Source organism: Colias croceus, chromosome 13 (genome assembly GCF_905220415.1).
Source record: "Colias croceus chromosome 13, ilColCroc2.1".
NCBI lineage: Eukaryota > Metazoa > Arthropoda > Insecta > Lepidoptera > Pieridae > Colias > Colias croceus.
Genome location: NC_059549.1, coordinates 9459890 through 9478370, shown reverse-complemented (window position 1 = coordinate 9478370; position 18481 = coordinate 9459890). Strand labels below are relative to the sequence as shown.

At 35.7% G+C, this 18481-nt stretch overlaps 1 protein-coding gene across 2 annotated transcripts; it reads right to left on the bottom strand.

The window, feature by feature from the left end:
• Window positions 1–14428: 14428 nt before the first annotated feature.
• Window positions 14429–18080, bottom strand: LOC123696897. Of its 2 annotated transcripts, none has more exons than XM_045643281.1 (7): window positions 17818–18080; window positions 17634–17752; window positions 17482–17562; window positions 16919–17027; window positions 16340–16431; window positions 14976–15123; window positions 14429–14612 (listed from the first exon to the last, which is right to left on the bottom strand). In XM_045643281.1, exons 1-7 carry the CDS (start codon window positions 17843–17845, stop codon window positions 14458–14460), a joined length of 732 nt encoding a protein of 243 aa, XP_045499237.1. In that variant the 5' UTR covers window positions 17846–18080; the 3' UTR covers window positions 14429–14457. The 2 variants fall into 2 exon arrangements, with proteins under 2 accessions (XP_045499237.1, XP_045499238.1); XM_045643282.1 differs by having other exon boundaries at window positions 17482–17559.
• Between the last annotated feature and the right edge of the window lie 401 nt (window positions 18081–18481).

Below are 18481 nucleotides of genomic sequence, written 5' to 3'. Positions count from 1 at the left end.
CGCCCGGGAACTTTGTCAAATGGAACCGGGCTAATCTTATCCTGAGGGAATACATAATGAATATGTATACAGCTCTAATATACGATCAGGCGCATTTAGTAGACGCCATGTTTGGTAGTTTGATGGTAGGGTGTTTGATTCCATTTTGTTGAGATCTATAAGACTATATAGATAAATAAACAAATAAGGTAGGCACGTGGTAAGTAAGGTTTAGTATAATCTGGAAAAAGCACGTCTATTGTTATTGTGATTTACTGTACAAACGTTTTTATGAATACAATATGAGTTTTTGTAGACAACTAAAATAGTCTTCGTGTGACTACACACTTTTTTTGAAATTTCGCTCGATGCGAGCCACTTTTTTATTTACCATTTTTTAGAATCAGTTTCTATAAAGAAATCATAACATTAAATTACTTATAATGTAAAAGGTAATTTCAAATTCGGTACAACGATCAAACAGAGAGCGCAGGCACCTCTCTAACTAGACGCGGCACTATAATTCCATTACTCCGCCCGTAAATTATATCAAGAATTGTCCCATTAACGAATTAAATCCACCATTCAGAGGCTCGCAAATATAAAATGAAACGCCAGAAATTGAAAAGGCCGGGCTTTGAAGTTCATTCCTTATTTCCTGCACTTTGAATAGAAGTCATCTTTTGACAGCAAAAAGTACAGCCAACTTTACAATTTCAATATCCGCTCTTGGATGACAATTTTCATTTCCTCTGCCGATTCGGGCATTAGATATGATTGCGTTATTCAATTTGTTCCAATTATTTATATATGTTTTATGTAGATAAATAGATGTTATGTATAACTTGATCGTGTGTAAACTGATATTGACAGTTAAAGCTAGCTTTAAAACCTTTTTGGCGCTTTTTAACGAACTTTAAATTTATGTGAAAGAAAAGACATATCAGGAAAGTATGCAACTACCCTAACAGAAGCATATTTTTATTTTTAACCTGTTAACTAAACGTTAACAAAAGCAGCAAATGTGCTTACTGAAAATTTATTTTCACTATTTGGCACCTGCTAATTTAATTAATTATAATTCACACTACACAATACAACTTCAAAGTTCCAACTTCCTTTGTGCGTTAATAGCAATTCGCGAATGTCAATTGGATTTTAGTGTTTTGTTAATTTTGAGGGTAGTTACGAATATGGGACCAATTGGGCGTTACCATGGCAACCATATTCTTAAGGTTGGTGCCATGGCAACCAGTTTTGTTTGGAATCCTTGAATGTTGAGATTAACAATTAAGTGTACATGCTTGTTATCGATATTCGATACATGTGTTGATATATAAATTTAATTAGGTATATAACATGATAATTGAATTACATAGAGCCGTAAATATTAAAGAAACAAGTTAATATATAATTAACGTACGATAAGATGTTATCACTAGGTACATAGTATAAAACATAGTCGCCTTTTCTGTCCCTATGTCCCTTTGTATGCTAAAATCTTTAAAACTACGCAACGGATTTTGATGCGGTTTTTTTAATAGATACAACGATTCAAAAGGAAGGTTTTAGTATATAATTTATTAGGTTTTAGACAAAGCGGGCGAAGCCGCGGGCGGTAAGCTAGTTTATTTACATGTTTTAAATTTTTATTAATATAGAACTTTTATATATTTGTCGATTTTTCTCTAACGAATCGCTATATGAACAATCCATCTATTCAAAAAGATAGATTACTTAATAATTTGTTAGAATAGACAAGTGATAACTGCGTTAAAAACAACCGACTTCAAACTTGCACTTGCAAAATTTACAAATACCTACAGACAAAAATGCTCATAAAATAAAAACTACTGGGCCTATCCGAATAAAATTTTTATGGGACCAATTCGACACTATCCCGCATCGAACAAAAAAAGAATCACGTAAATCGGTTCAGAAACCTTGGAGTAATCGGTGTACATACATAAAAAAAAAAAAAAAAAATATACCGGCCGAATTGATAACCTCCTCCTTTTTTTTGAAGTCGGTTAAAAATAAAAAATTATTTAAAATGCTCTCTAAACAGATTCTCCGGGCGTGGGAAAGAACGCATAATTCTCAACTCGAATATTAAACTTAGTCTCGAACAAGACGAAGTTTTTTCTTCGTGATACGTTCCAAAGGGTCCGCAGTCAAGGGTCAATCGAAGTTGCTGGAACTCTTTAATAAAAATGTGATATTCTCATATCATTTTGTTACCGTTTTATATTCTTTTAGTGAGATATATAGCTATATGCTAGCTAGGTGAGGTTTTTTCTATAGTTCTGTGCTAATATCGAATGTTGTCCGCGCAACTTTTTGTAGTTTTTTTTTATCTGTAAGTAGTTTAGGTAGTAAAGTAGTTAATATAATAAAGACATTGTTTAATTTATGAACATGTATAGGACCTGGAAGGATGGGTCCCAGGAAATTAGCTTAACCCATTGAGCCCCGAGCGGCCCGATCGGACCACGACACAATAGATTTTCTATTGTGTCTGTGATTCCGGGAGCGGAGTTATAATATGTTAAGCGTTGTGTTGTTTAAACTTATAACTTCTAGTAGTAGTTTTACCAATGTAAGCATATTACTGTTTTAATCATTTATTGTTCCTATACATTGATGTATTATTTAAGGCTAAATATATTTACTAATATTTTATACCATTTTAAAAGTGGTCTAGATCAAAATTTCTTTCCCACTTATAAAAAAATAATATATTCCAACAACATAGATCTTTGAAGATTTTAGATAATTCTCTATTCATACGTGACTAGTTGTTGACGTTCAAAGAACCAATAATAGATACGATCACGACGTGTCGGAGCGTCTGTGTGGCTTATCTGTGCGATAAGGGCTTGAACGGATGGAGCGTTTTTGATACAATCGCTTATGAGTGGTGGTCGGTGGATGAAGGTTTTAAGATGTGATGGCGGAATTTTTGAAGTGAGAACATGAAGTATTTAAAATATAAAAATGCGATAGATTTAGTTTCAATCGATAAATTTGTACAAAATATTTTATGAATTTACAATTTTAAAAGAAGTTATACATGTAAACTGCATCTTTGCATAAACATTATCTTACGAAAATCTTAGTATACCAGATTTCCGCCCGCGGCTTCGCCCGCGTTTGCAAAGGAAAACCCGCATAGTTCCCGTTTCCGTGGGATTTCCGGGATAAAAACTATCCTATGTGTTAATCCAAGTTAACCTCTATATGTGTGCTAAATTTCATTGTAATCGGTTCAGTAGTTTTTACGTAAAAGAGTAACAAACATCCATACATCCATACAAAATAATATATATTAGATATTAGATAGATAATATCGCAAGCCATACTTATATTATATACATTTTCCTTATAATGCTAATATACACATCTCACAAGAACTTATCGATAAAACCAAAAATAAAGCTCTAACGTCTCTATTCACACTATAAATAATCCTAAATCGATTTAATATGAAAATTCTAGATATTATCGTCTTGGAATCATACGCGTCTGATCCTATACGTTATCGACAAAAAGCCGCGCCGTCTGATTGAGCCCTAAGCGTTGAAACGCGAAGAAATTGAAGAAATCCTAGGAAATTATATTTGAAGCACTTGTGCTTATGAGCCAGACGCTGTTCGGTTGCGTCTTTTTAATCCGTTTTTCCGTATCTCCTTTCTGATGTGGGATTATGGTATGGGAAGATTGGATCTTCTTTCTTAGGCTGTTACAAGGCTTGTAGTTTTATTGTTATAGTAATCTTAAGTAATAATGTCATAGTGTAGAGTTGCATAATTATATGATTGTGACTTAACCACAAGTGCTTCTAAAAGAAACAGTAATTAATGTACACATATGTCGCAATTAACTGGTAAAATTTGACATTTCACTAAAAACCTAGGCTCTTGGTAAATCGTGCCATTTAATTAATACCTTCAATGATATCTTAATAATGGTCAAAGGTCAAGATAATCAAGATACTAGACTATTATTAAAATGGCTGATTTAACCATTTAACTACCCCATATACATAGATGATAGAACTACGCAAATACAAAGATAATTAAAAGGGATGTAAGTAGGTCGCATCTTGCCCGACCTTTCGAGCACTTGCTAAACTTAATCTGTTCTCAAGTTATGGCTTATGTAACGGACGTCCGGAAATAATTGCATTTATTAAAAGCGTACTTGTAGAAGCGCAGATAATATAAATTCAAAATGTTTCAGAACGTGTTTGCTGCTATTTTCGAAACTGTATAACTTTTAGAATATTTTAAAATGTTCATGTTATGTTTTCTATGTATGTATGATGTTGTTGTGTTATGTTTCCACCTTCCAGTAAATTTCCTATCTCCTGTATTTAAAGTAATTTTCCTCCAGGGTCCGGCAAAATTTTCCACCTTGTAGGTATATGGATAGGGATTACGTTGAGGCTCGATTTAATAAAGATTTACCTCTAAACCGGAGTCGCTAGATTTGTGGTCCCTCTTAAATTATTCTAAGGGCTCTGTTTTTCATCATTAGGAACTGACCCGATTTATGTAGCTTTTGTTATGTATTATATTATATTACGAAGAAGATAACGCCTAACGGTATTTACTTCTCAAAGAAATAAAGGTATTTTGGACACAATCTAAAAATTATACTTTCAAAGAATGTAAAATAAAAACGATTTTTCCAATATTACTTTTAAGCCCCCGAACCTATTAAAATTTATTTTCAAAATATGTGTTGTGAAATTCTCATAAATCCCTTTTCGAGTACTTAGTATAAAATATGGAAAATATTCCATAAAGCATATCGATCCCATCGCACGCGATAACAGTTTTATCGAAGTAATCTAGATTGAACCGCAATCGATTGGATTATAACTGATTTGTAATTAAACGGTCGCCGATTTAATAAACGATTACGGATTATAGGTTTATAACAAGTTTCCATTGCTGATAACTATCAATAACATATTGTGTTTTGTAATGCGCGTTGTAAAAAATAATTATTAGCATATGCCTGCAAATAAATGTTTTTATTCCGTTATAATTTTGGGATGGTTGGTATAAGTTGCCCCAAGAACTTCTCAATTCGTAATCTAGGTTTTTTGTGTTTTTATTTACGTATTGACGTTCGTTTTCCAGATGAGGTGGACGTGATCGGCTACACTTCGAACCAAAGCGACAGCGAGTCGCTAGTGTCTGGACACAGCGGTGACAGCGGCGTGGGCGTGGGCGTGAGCGTGCGGCGCGCGCGGGGCTCGGCGCGGCGCTGCCCCAAGCCGGCCAAGCACCGCCAAGCGCGCCACACGAGAGTCTAGGTGAGTGTGTGGCGCTGCCCCAAGCCGGCCAAGCACCGCCAAGCGCGCCACACGAGAGTCTAGGTGAGTGTGTGGCGCTGCCCCAAGCCGGCCAAGCACCGCCAAGCGCGCCACACGAGAGTCTAGGTGAGTGTGTGGCGCTGCCCCAAGCCGGCCAAGCACCGCCAAGCGCGCCACACGAGAGTCTAGGTGAGTGTGTGGCGCTGCCCCAAGCCGGCCAAGCACCGCCAAGCGCGCCACACGAGAGTCTAGGTGAGTGTGTGGCGCTGCCCCAAGCCGGCCAAGCACCGCCAAGCGCGCCACACGAGAGTCTAGGTGAGTGTGTGGCGCTGCCCCAAGCCGGCCAAGCACCGCCAAGCGCGCCACACGAGAGTCTAGGTGAGTGTGTGGCGCTGCCCCAAGCCGGCCAAGCACCGCCAAGCGCGCCACACGAGAGTCTAGGTGAGTGTGTGGCGCTGCCCCAAGCCGGCCAAGCACCGCCAAGCGCGCCACACGAGAGTCTAGGTGAGTGTGTGGCGCTGCCCCAAGCCGGCCAAGCACCGCCAAGCGCGCCACACGAGAGTCTAGGTGAGTGTGTGGCGCTGCCCCAAGCCGGCCAAGCACCGCCAAGCGCGCCACACGAGAGTCTAGGTGAGTGTGTGGCGCTGCCCCAAGCCGGCCAAGCACCGCCAAGCGCGCCACACGAGAGTCTAGGTGAGTGTGTGGTGCTGCCCCAAGCCGGCCAAGCACCGCCAAGCGCACCACACGAGAGTCTAGGTGAGTGTGTGGCGCTGCCCCAAGCCGGCCAAGCACCGCCAAGCGCGCCACACGAGAGTCTAGGTGAGTGTGTGGCGCTGCCCCAAGCCGGCCAAGCACCGCCAAGCGCGCCACACGAGAGTCTAGGTGAGTGTGTGGCGCTGCCCCAAGCCGGCCAAGCACCGCCAAGCGCGCCACACGAGAGTCTAGGTGAGTGTGTGGCGCTGCCCCAAGCCGGCCAAGCACCGCCAAGCGCGCCACACGAGAGTCTAGGTGAGTGTGTGGCGCTGCCCCAAGCCGGCCAAGCACCGCCAAGCGCGCCACACGAGAGTCTAGGTGAGTGTGTGGCGCTGCCCCAAGCCGGCCAAGCACCGCCAAGCGCGCCACACGAGAGTCTAGGTGAGTGTGTGGCGCTGCCCCAAGCCGGTGCTACAAGTATACTGCGAGATAATTGGGTGCGAGTGTGCATGCTGCATAAACTGTAATTCTTTATAGGGTGTTGCAAAATGCAGGAGATGTGCTTCGCGGTGTGGTCCGTTTGTATTTTGATGGTCAATTTAATTTTAAATTAACAGATGTATAAAATACTTTTAGTGGAACTATTTGATATCACATCTTGGTATAATAAAAATAAATATTATAATGAAGTAGACTCAAACTACTATTCCCTATATAATATTTCCTTACTACGATTGCCTGAGAAGGATTAAATACAGTGTCCGTTTGCAGGTGGTATGTGCAGCGCGAGGCGGCGGCCCGTTGTCGCGCGCGACTCCGCAACAACAAAACAAACGTAGGACATTTTGTTGATTCATGTACTGGGACGACTGTTGTTCGTGACTGAGTGGGGATCCCGTCCCGTGACAGAGTGACTCACCGGAGTGACAGACCGCGCCGTGACGCGTGACACGTGGCACGTAGCACGTGTGACGTGACACACGACACGCGACACCACGCGACGCCGCGCGCCGACACGCGACTCCACGCGACATCGCGCGACACAACACACGACACCGCTAACCATTACCGAGTACAAAATTGCCAAAAAGTTTTTATTTTTTCGTTATAATATCTCTCTTGTACACGTTTGGATTGAATGTTCGTTTAAATTGTTTTACCGTCATCCGCTTACTTGTTCACGACGTCATCACAAGGTACTGTGAGCTCGCCCGTCATCACCGTATCGAGTGTATTTCTTTTTGTTATACGCTTTGTCTCATTTTAAAGTCACTGTAAGAAGTAAAATCTTTCGGTACTTATTGTTACTGATTTTACTAAGTAAATAAGATGTCGCCACTCGTTCCAGTGGCGAATGTTGTATAGATAAATATCAATATTATATTTTTTGTATATAATTATTTTTCTTGTATAAATTAATCAAATAGAATTAGATCTGTAAACGTGCGGCAGTGGACCTGCCACAAAATTGTAACGTATGGGGATCACATTGATGACGACCCACCAAAAAAAAATAATTAAGGTCTAACAATATCTTTTTTTTTGTATTAAACAGAACGGTAATAAAGCATCACGACTTGCGATTATAATGACAAACAAGTCGCAACATTGAACGTGTCGGAAATTTTTTATCTGTGCTAATCTCAAATGTCTGTTGAGTATTCTTTGCACATCTGTTATAGCACAAACAATAAATGGACACGTTTTGAAGCAAAAACAAACTAACATCCTATTTTTAAGTATTAATATTGATTTATTAATGATCTCACTTCATTGTCACGAAGCTGTACTGGTAATGTGTCATTGTTTTTGTGAAATGTTACGTGGAAAATAAGCTCTAAGTATTTATTTTATCTAAATTTATATTTACAAAATTCAGACTTACTAAATTATTATTTATACAGCATGTGTATAGACAAATGACATTATTACTAGCGCGGATTTCGATTTATATCGACACTTGTACCAAAAAAGGAAATATTTTATGAAAGCTCGACAATACATCTTGTTGATACAATCAAATACTAGCTGAAATTTAGAGTACACAATATATTTTTGTTATTACTATTATATCTTATAATTAATAAATTGTTAATTCTTTTTACTATGTACGAATGGTTTCATTGTATATAATTTTTCGTCACGGTAACACGGCCCGAATCAACCTCATCGTCACCTTCCCAAACATCGGTTCATTCATATTGTAAATTGTTTTAGGTATGGATGTTATGATAAGCATAGTTGTAATCATTTGTAATTATATTTGTTTTAGAAATGACAGCCTGATCTCTTAAGGTTATATCAGTAGCGGCCGAGCCGCGTTGTTTGTCGGGCGCCATTGCACAACTCAGCACTGACTAAAAGTGACTGTCAGTGACTAATGAGTCACTGACAGCCGCGCTACATTCCCGCCAAAATTGACATTGACGTTTTGTTCCACAGTTTTGACTGTAAAAAAATATTCATTAAAGTTGAATCAACTTTAAATGTTCTTATTACCTTGTAACATATTAAATCTTTTCATTTCGTGTGTCTTTACCTCATTACGCAATTACACTTAAGATCTAGTCTTTAGCAGAACTGTGTCAATTTTGGCGCTATCCCCGTAGCGCGGTCCAGCCCGATGTGTCAGCTTTCACACGCTACGATCACGCCAGCGCAGACTCTTGTGTTGAACCGCAATACATACGAGGCCAGTAACGGAACTGTAGCGCCGTATCAACGACACGAGTCGCGCGACACTGTCTGTCGAATCCTGTCTCAATTGTAAAAATATATATATTATATTCCTAAATTAATTTAATATATCACAAAATTATTTATTTTACGTTATCATTTTTCGATTGTTTATCCGGTACCAGTGTTTCGCTTCACGCCCCATCGATCAATCGCGACGATCCCTCTCATCGCTCAATTTATTTGCAATCGAGCGTTACGGGTCAACGGCGACGGGACGCTATAAGAGTACAAATTCTGTATAAGCCCCTACTTGAGTGTTAATTGTAAATGTTAATTGTAAACACGAAACAGGGAGAAGTATCGCAGCACGAGCGCGTGTGCGCGGGCGACAGTTGTAGCCTACGTCCAGTCAGATCTGCCTTCGGTGTTGTCTCTTCCTTAACTAAATTGTGTCTGTATCCTATTGCTACAGTGAATTTGTTTTGCGATATCTTCCAACTGTCCTCTCTTCTAGTAGTGCGTGTGCGGGTGTACCCGTGCCCGGAGTACCCGTGCCCGGGGTACCCGTACCCAGGGTACCCGTGCCCGGGGTACCCGGGTGTATCACTGTAACGATAGGGTATTAGCGAGGCGCGACGCACTGTACGCGCGCGCCGCTCGTTAGATAAGAAATGTGTTATTAGAAAAAAAAAATTGCAATAAATTCTCGTCCGACGTCTCTCGCCGCTCCTCGACTGTATACCCAACTTAGTCGCTGTAAATTGTAAAATTTAGTCCGGTGTGTAAAAATATCAGTGTGTAAATATTTGGAGCCAAAATTTTTATACAAATTATTTCATAAATATATTCTTGGACCAAGTTGATGGTGGAGCGGCGAGGAACGCGACGGCGCGGCGCGGCGCCGACTCGCTCACAGCACTCGCCCGGTGTCGCCAGACTTAGTGTTTGACGGGATTGTTTTTGTATCCGACGCATATAGCAACACCGTTATGACGTTCCAAAGCCGAAATCTTAGCGAGTGCATGAATTGTCGCTGACGCTTCGGTGTTAGAGATATTTATTGAAGGCTTCATTCTGTGTTGCTCTGTGGTCAAACGAATGAAGGCGGTAACATCGGGCCGAGCGTTGCGAGTTGCGAAGCTCCATTTTGAGCAGTGTCGGCGCTCGCAGCCAATCGTTGTCTGATCGTAGAGGCAAACATTAGGTACTATTGTGACTACTGCTAACGGACTTGGCAGCATTATTCAATATAATTGACGAAAAGTGGCACACAATTTTACAATATGTAAAAAAGTTATAGAATTAATTTAATAAAATTATAATTAAAACTTTCTTGGTATTATTTCATATTTCCTTATAATCCGGGTAAGCTATAAACTTCGCCCATGAGCAAACGACCGAAAAGATGGTAATAACGCTTAAAACCTAAAAATATCATCCTCAACGAATCGAAAGAACAAGAAATTGTGAAAAGAAAGAACAAGTGTAACAACTATTGAATTTTAAAAATATAGATATACTTACAAAAAATATCCAACAGTTCTCAGTTATTTATTTTATTAAATCAATAGTCTATTAATGGGTAAATACTGAATGATGAATTACGCTCAATATATAGAACATAATATAGAATGAACAATTAATAAGATATTCCAATCTAGAAGTTCTGGGTTCGATTCCCTGTGACTTTATGCGTTTTAAATCTGCCTTCAGTACTGTACACATTGACTTATTACACTCATACGCAAAATAAAAGATCAGAAATAACACGCAAGAGAAAGAGATACCTAGCTAGAATTTTAATAATAATTGTGCTATAAGGCTGGGTAACACCATGCTACTATAGCAAAAACAAAACATGTTATAGTAACAGGGAAAATATTATTATTGACAATTTAATAGCATCATAATTTTAAACGCTATCCGCTCGTGTTTCACAGTAGCTCTTGTGACGTTCAACTGTCAGAAGCATCCAATACAAATAAGCTGATGTCATATTTTGACTTTAGACTTTGAGAACTTCAACTACCTATGCTAAAAAAAAATTCTCGTGCAACCCATTTCGCTGTGACTGTTAAAGTCACCGTTACTGCTATAAGTAATTGTTAAATTTGACATTAACTATAACTAAAATATAGTGCAACCAAGCTTAAAATGTTCTCGCATGTACTCATAGCACAGTCATATCTCACTATAACATATTTTTTCATCGGAATATGATATCCTGAGTCGTATTTGAGTCTTCATAGAGCGGTGACAAAGTGGGTCTTCGTGTTTTGTATTAACGTTGATCAATTCTCATCAAGGCGCGATGCGACGAAACGTAGAGGAAAAAGTCAGAAATTTTGCGCTGTAAGCTGCACTGTAGCGTACCGTGAGACAACGCAACGTTAAAAATGAAAGATGTAGAACTGTATGTTTTCATGAAATAAATAAATTTTGATTATCAGTGGTTATTTTATTTTAATTTCTCCCTTCAAATACCTACTCTAAGGACTAGACCTTGTGAGCAGTTTTAAAATAAATTGATTGCCATATTAATGCTACTGATTCCCCATAATTTTTCATCTATTTTTCATCTACACTGCATAGTTGCACCACTCACACGAGATCCATGGAAACGGAAGGTCTTGTCTACAGTTCAAGGGGATTAAATAAAACAAGGCGTTATATTTTAACTTTTTTTAATTATTAATACTTAATAATGGAAATCGACCAGCGATTGACCCGAACAATTATTTAATACGCACTACAAATAATATTGCAACAATAAAAATTAACAATAACAAAAATGGTAAAATAATAATTAAAAAGCGAAATTTAAAATCTATTATAATGATGGCACCAATAATCTTACCACTGGCAATATTTACAAACTACGTGTGTATTTTTAATCTGTGATCATTATGTACTAGATAACCGTGTCTTAATACTATTTATTTATTTCTAAAACACTACATTGTTGAGTATTTTTATCTTTAATGTTTAATTATAAACACATTTTTACACAAATGTCCATTATATTAAACCTGTTTCATGATATACAAATTGCAATACTAAAAAATGACAGAAAAATATTAATTATGTAAGTATCAAATTCGATTAAGGTAACATTACATCACAACAACAAATATGGGTTTTTAACGCCACTTAAAAAATATTAGGACACAACATCAAAATTAAAATTCTTATAGATAAACACCAATGTACAAATATAAATAAACAGGGAGGTAACAATAATTATAACTTCAATAAAAATATATTCTCAAAGAGGATTTTAAGTAAGTACAATTTATCATTTTAATTTATAACATAATTTATAGGGGTAAAGTTATTAATTTATACATGTTAGTAAGTTATCAAACTTTAAACATTGTCAATATACTTTTTACGTGATTGTTATAAAAATATTTGTTGTAACTAAAACGCATACAAATTTATTGGTTTTGGATGATGATAGACCATTTTTTTTTAACTTTGTTATAATAATTTCTTGAAGTTGAATCGAGTTTCACTGTCCAGCTTATAGAGTGAGAATTGTTCCACACGTCCAGTTATGTTTTTATGTCCGTCCAGCAATTATTTATGATAAAACGGTACATCAGTTACGTTATATAGGTTATGTTCTGTCAAGTCCACGTGAAATAAATGACGATCTCTCCACGTTCACTGTTAAAAACAGCCTGGAAATCGTATGGACGACCAGACCACATATGGTCTGTGGACTAGTAGTGCTATATACTCTACAGACCATATTTGGTCTGTGGACAGTGAACCTGTTTTGCAAAATAACTCAGCGTTCTTGTAAAAATAACTATTTTATTGTATACTTAAATCGCGTTTTCAATTTTAAAAAAATGTATTAAGGTTCCTAGTATTCGAATATATTGATTTAATTATTTTTTACATCACCCATCCTAATTATTCCTAATCATGTGCGTTTCTAAGCCACGTGGTTTTATCTTATTAGTTCTAGACTTCTAGAGACTGACTGACTACTTTTTTCAACAGTTGAATATCCATTATTCAGAATAAAATATATTAATAAAGAGAGAATATTAATAAAGAGTGTTCAGTTTTCGGCAACTAAACTAAAACATTCGGTATTTATATTTTTGCAATAGAAACTGTTTTGAATATAATGGTGTTGACTTTTGATTTTTAATAAATGGAATAGTGGAAACTAGAACTACCAAAGACCAGCTTTTATAGTAAAATAAAAAATATTCAAGTGCTAAATAAAAAGAGGATTAATATTGCTATATATCCTTGGAACTATAAATTGAAAATTAGACTTTATTAAATCTAACAATCAACGATCGATATAAGCCTGCGAAAAAAATTAATACACACATTTATCTGCCCAGAATAAATTAATATTCTTATTACAACTAACCGTAGATTATAGACGATAGCGGACAAACCCGTAGGGCATTATTCGTATCATATTTTTACTAACCGATTTTCATTATGGACAAGCAACCAGACTATTTTCCTAGTCCGAGTAAATTTGAAAATACAGTAAACAGTCAGTCAGCCTGGAAGATAAATTTTCATATCCTTACCTTATATTACACAATACTTTAGTCTACAATTTGACTAACTCTAAAACAATTTTTATTTATTAATTAGCGTTATGAGCATTTTAGGAAGTATGCAGGAATTTTAACTACTTAATATGGTAACATTAATGGTTTGTCAACAATTTTATGCCTACTGGACAATATTTCAATTATGTATATTCGTAGCCTAGATTTTTTAATTTAAATAAACATGTTAATTCGATTGGTGTTTTCTTTCTTTCCTTCCTTTAAAAATGTAGATTTATTATTACTAATGGTATTTGGTCACATTAGATAATAAAAAGTTTTCTAGACCAGAAACAACAAAATAATTTCATAAAATTCCAATATCAACGTTTAAAATATGTTTTTTTTTAAAGTAATACTGTCGTATAGAACACGGATTAAAAATCATAGTCGTTTCCGTTTTATATTATTTCCTATGCAGTTTGTATATAATATGACATATGCCTAATTTCAGGAAACTGTTTTCTATAATTTTTAGCGCAAAAAAATATTCGGAGGAATAAAATAGTAAGTATAAATAAATTAACAGTATATTCAGGGCAAAATAAATATACGGCATTAAGGATAACTGAAGTGAGAGATTTAAACAGAAAATAAACATTGTATAATTGTTTTGGTAACCTACTATTGTACACATCATTAAGTTTTAACCTTAGAGCTTAGACCAAATCTTAAAACCTAAGAAGCTAATTTGCAATTTTCTTGTCCAGCAAGAATTATTCTATAAAAGCTAAAGTAATACGAATAAAAGAGGAACTTATAAAAATTAATACTTAAGAATAATTATGCGTCTAAGAATTTTCCCAATCTTATCACTTTTTTTATTTAATTTTGCTAATATTTTTGCTATGCTTTAATGCAATGAAAATATGCATGTGCAATGAGACGCTACTTGAAAACAAATGATGAGATAAATCATTCCATAATATTAATCAATAGTTATCCTCAAAAAGATGTTACCATTTCTCAAAAATCTCACATTCCTACCGATAATATTTAGTAAACAACTTTTCCTAAACAACCGCCATTGTCCCGCGCAAAAAATTCAAAACGAATTCTTTTTGCATCTGTCATTACATATTTGACATTTATGACATTTCCGATTTTTAAATAAAGCCGCGTACACACCGCGCGACTTTTATCGATATCCAAACATTTGACATTTCTTTTTTTTTTTCTTTTTAATCCGTCTTACTTATCGCAATCCTGTACTAGTTGTACACTATCTTCGCCGCGCCGGCTTGCGTGCGGTCTTCGTAACGGCCTGGGATGTTGGAGTATAGAGAATTTGTCTGTTTGTTGGTTGCTCTGCTTCTTATTTAACGCCGCGCGGAGGTGACTCTCGCCTGAAATAGCAAATGAACATTATTTTATTTTTCTGCAAATAAAGGTTATTACATTGTTGACAGATATTTAACAATTATTTGAAACCACTTAAGAGAGCTTATGGTTATAGCTGCAACTGAGCTTGAGAGCGATTGGTTAAAATGTTTGTTAAAAAAAAGAGGATAACGTTATTCTAGTTCTGATGAATTCGTTGCTTTATTTTTTTACGCAAATGCGCATAAGTGGTCGCTCTTAAAGTGATCATCAACAAATACCACAAAGATATTTTCACAATAAATATATACATTCGACATAAAACACATTTCTAAACCGAAAAGAAATACGGAATACGGACAATAATATACAGCATTCCTAAAACTCACCGGGTAAAGAAAGAGGTCGTCCACACAGTGCCAAGTCGTGTGCTCTCGGCGACACAGAGCGGGAGGAGCGCGCGCGACTGTTGCCGCTCTGTGGCCGCGTGTCGTCGCACCGTGTGCCGCGACGTGGTGATCTACTACCTAATAGCTCCTGCCAACGTGATAATTTTTATGATGAAATATAAATATACCTACGTACATATAATTTCGAATATGATAGCTATTCACGACACGACAAAACAATAAGTAATAATACATATTCACGACAATCCAATTAAGAATAGGATCGATTCGGCGCCATATTGTAACGATATAAGCAGTAACGTTAGTGGTTAAATGTGTGTCACGAAAATTAAAGTAACTAAAATCTATCCAATAGGAATTTCTAAAGCAAATTTTATTTTTCGAGACATACAGAGTCAGTCACAGAGGAAATATCAAGATTTTGCTATTCTTAGTTGGACTGCATTTATGTTGACCAAAGAATCGCAGTTTACGTTTTCGACAAACGAAAAAGTTTTTTTATTTATATTTTAGTAATAAATATTTAAACTAAAAAGCGTGTCTGAAACCTGACTACAATGTAAGCAACGAAAATATTATAAATCTATGCATAAATGCATATCAGTAAGTTCAATGACACTATTTTCAAGCTGAATAACAATTACATGCAGATTATTCATGCAAAAAGTAGTAAAACAAACATTCCAAGTACAAACAAAGTAAAAGTTTACGTGATTAACCAATTATTTATAAAGAATGATGTTGTGAATTGCCTTTGCAATTAACTTAAAATGTTGCTATGTTTGAGAATGTGCAAATTGAGTTTTAATATTAAAATACATAACATGAACAATATACAATTACTTTAATAATGAATACAAATTATTTACACAATAAAGATGTTAGTTTTTTACTTAAAGATGATCTAAATTCGAAATGCGTGTTAAAAAGATATACCTACTTTGTTGATTAGATTATTTTAAGAATTTAAGATAACACATATGTTCAGTAAAGTAAATTTTTAACAAGAGCAATAATAATAATCTTTGGCACTATATGCAATGTGCATATTATAGTTTTGGTTTCAAAAGCATGTTGATACATTTAAATAAATAATTTGTATATTATGTATATTTTTATCACAAAACAAACCAAGTCTGGACATATTAATTGCAATACATACTAACATTTATACGATAAATAAGTGTGTGTAACAAAGTGTAATGTTTTTATTTATTTTCTAACATCTATTCACCACATATATTTCAATTATGATTCTAAGTTCTCCACATTAATTTTTAAATAAACAAATAAGCAATAATAACCATATCCCGCTACAAACACATAAATACAACATTAGTAACCTTCTCCTGTGAATTGACGGAATAAGCACTATATGAGACCGGACTCTCCGCTCCAAAGTCGAACGCGCTCGATGCGCGGTACGATATTGTATCTATCCAAGCGGCAGGCAAATATGTTAATTATTAGTTAAGTTAAGCTTGTTTAAGTTAGTAGGAAATAAGTTAAAATGGTTCTGATGTAAAATGCTAGTAACTAAAGAAATTAATGGGCAATAATGTTCAGAGTTAGGTCTTTTATTTCAAATTTAAGTTATAGAAAAATATACCGATTTCTTTAATCATTATTCAAAGCAATCTGTAAATAACTAAAAGTAGGTTTAAGATACAATGTATTTGTTGAGACTAACATCTGAACAGTTTAAAACTGAGATTTTTTATAATAAGCATGTTTCTGAATTAATAATTTACTTGTCATATATGATGATGATTCATCCAACTTAAATATGTAAAGGTTCCCTATAAAAATTTAAATTTCAGAATTTTATAAGAAACATGCATAATGTTGATTTAGCAGATTTATGTTAATTGCAGAAATATTGTTAAGAAAATCACAAGGTGAATTTTACATAAATAACATACCATGTGGCCAACAGCTAGTTGGTGGTGGTGATCGTATCATATGCTCATGGACCTCTTTAAGTGTAAGAGGATCATCTTCAACAAAATCTAGGGCTGCGCTACCAAATTCCTGGAATATTTAAGATAAAATACAGATAGAAGTTTTTCATTTAGTCTAGCAACTAGTTGACTCATAGACATAAAGTCCTCTAAACAGGCTGTTTGTTTATGAGTAAAGTTATTTCCACTGTAGTTTCCAAATTAATATTCCTTTAAAACTATAATTTAAACAAGACAATTGGACATAAAGCCACTTCTAATAGGCTGCTAAAAATAATCTAAAACACATTTATATTTGAGATTTTTTTTTAAATGTTATCAGTTATCACCAACAAAAGAGCAAGCAAGTCACCTTCTGGAAGCTCGTCGTCGCCCATGAGTGTTCACATTGTTGGACACTTTACGAACGATTTGTTGGCCTTTCAGGAATTTATACGCTTTCTTTTTGAAGGTTCCCATGTCGTAAGAGATTGTGAAAATACCTTCATAATTAATGTACTTTTATACAAATGAGGTGTTCTTACCTGCGACATTAAAATCGTATCATCCGAAACACATTCCTCCCTGTGGCTTTCAATTAAACTCTCTCTACTCGCCATTACCTGCTGCAACGTAACATGTAATTTATTCATAACAAGCATTACGTGTGCATTATATAAACAGAAATATTACGCACCTGTAAATAAGGATTGTCTTGGCGCGATAACCTGAGCGCTTCCATGTCTTGAGCTATGTTTCTCGTCCTTCCTGGTGTTAATAAGACAGCAGGGGATCCACTCATCGTAGGGCCTAATACTAATACGAAACAATGTTTATTATCGATTCATTCAAATCGTATATATTTAATAGACAGTACTTACCAGATAGAGAGTCGTTACTGCTTTGCATTTTGTAAGAATGGTCCTTATATTTTTAAATTCTTATTATGAAAATTCTGAAAAGGAAACATGTAATGCGCATAGGGTGTACGACTGTTATGGTAAAAGATTCCGTCTTTTCATATGCAGTTTGCTGATGTTATTTCGATAAATTACAACCTGTAATGCTATAATTTAATTGAATTACAAGAGTTTGTAAAGCTCGCAATGCTATATTGAAAATTATTCTAAAATATGCAATAGCAATCACCATCAAGTCTTTTTGTAACTTGACAGTGACAATTCATTAATCATTATCTTCTATCTTGACAGTTGACAGTTAAGTTTTTGTGTTGCCATGCATGCGCAAAGTTGCTAGATTATAATTTGTTTTAGATAACAATATTGCCATTAATAAAATTGAATAATATTACGTCCTTTCAATACTTTTCACACACTTTTCAGTACCAAGATTCAATAAAAACCGCAATCTGTACCCTGAAAAATAAAATAATTTCCTGAATTTAATTTTGGGATTATATATCTACAAACACAATGGACTTGTAACAAATCCATGACTGCTCGGTGAAGGGCGAAGGCTCGGTATTCTTGTTTGAGTTACATGTTACCAGTATTGTATCATACTTTAAACTGCTATTAACATTAT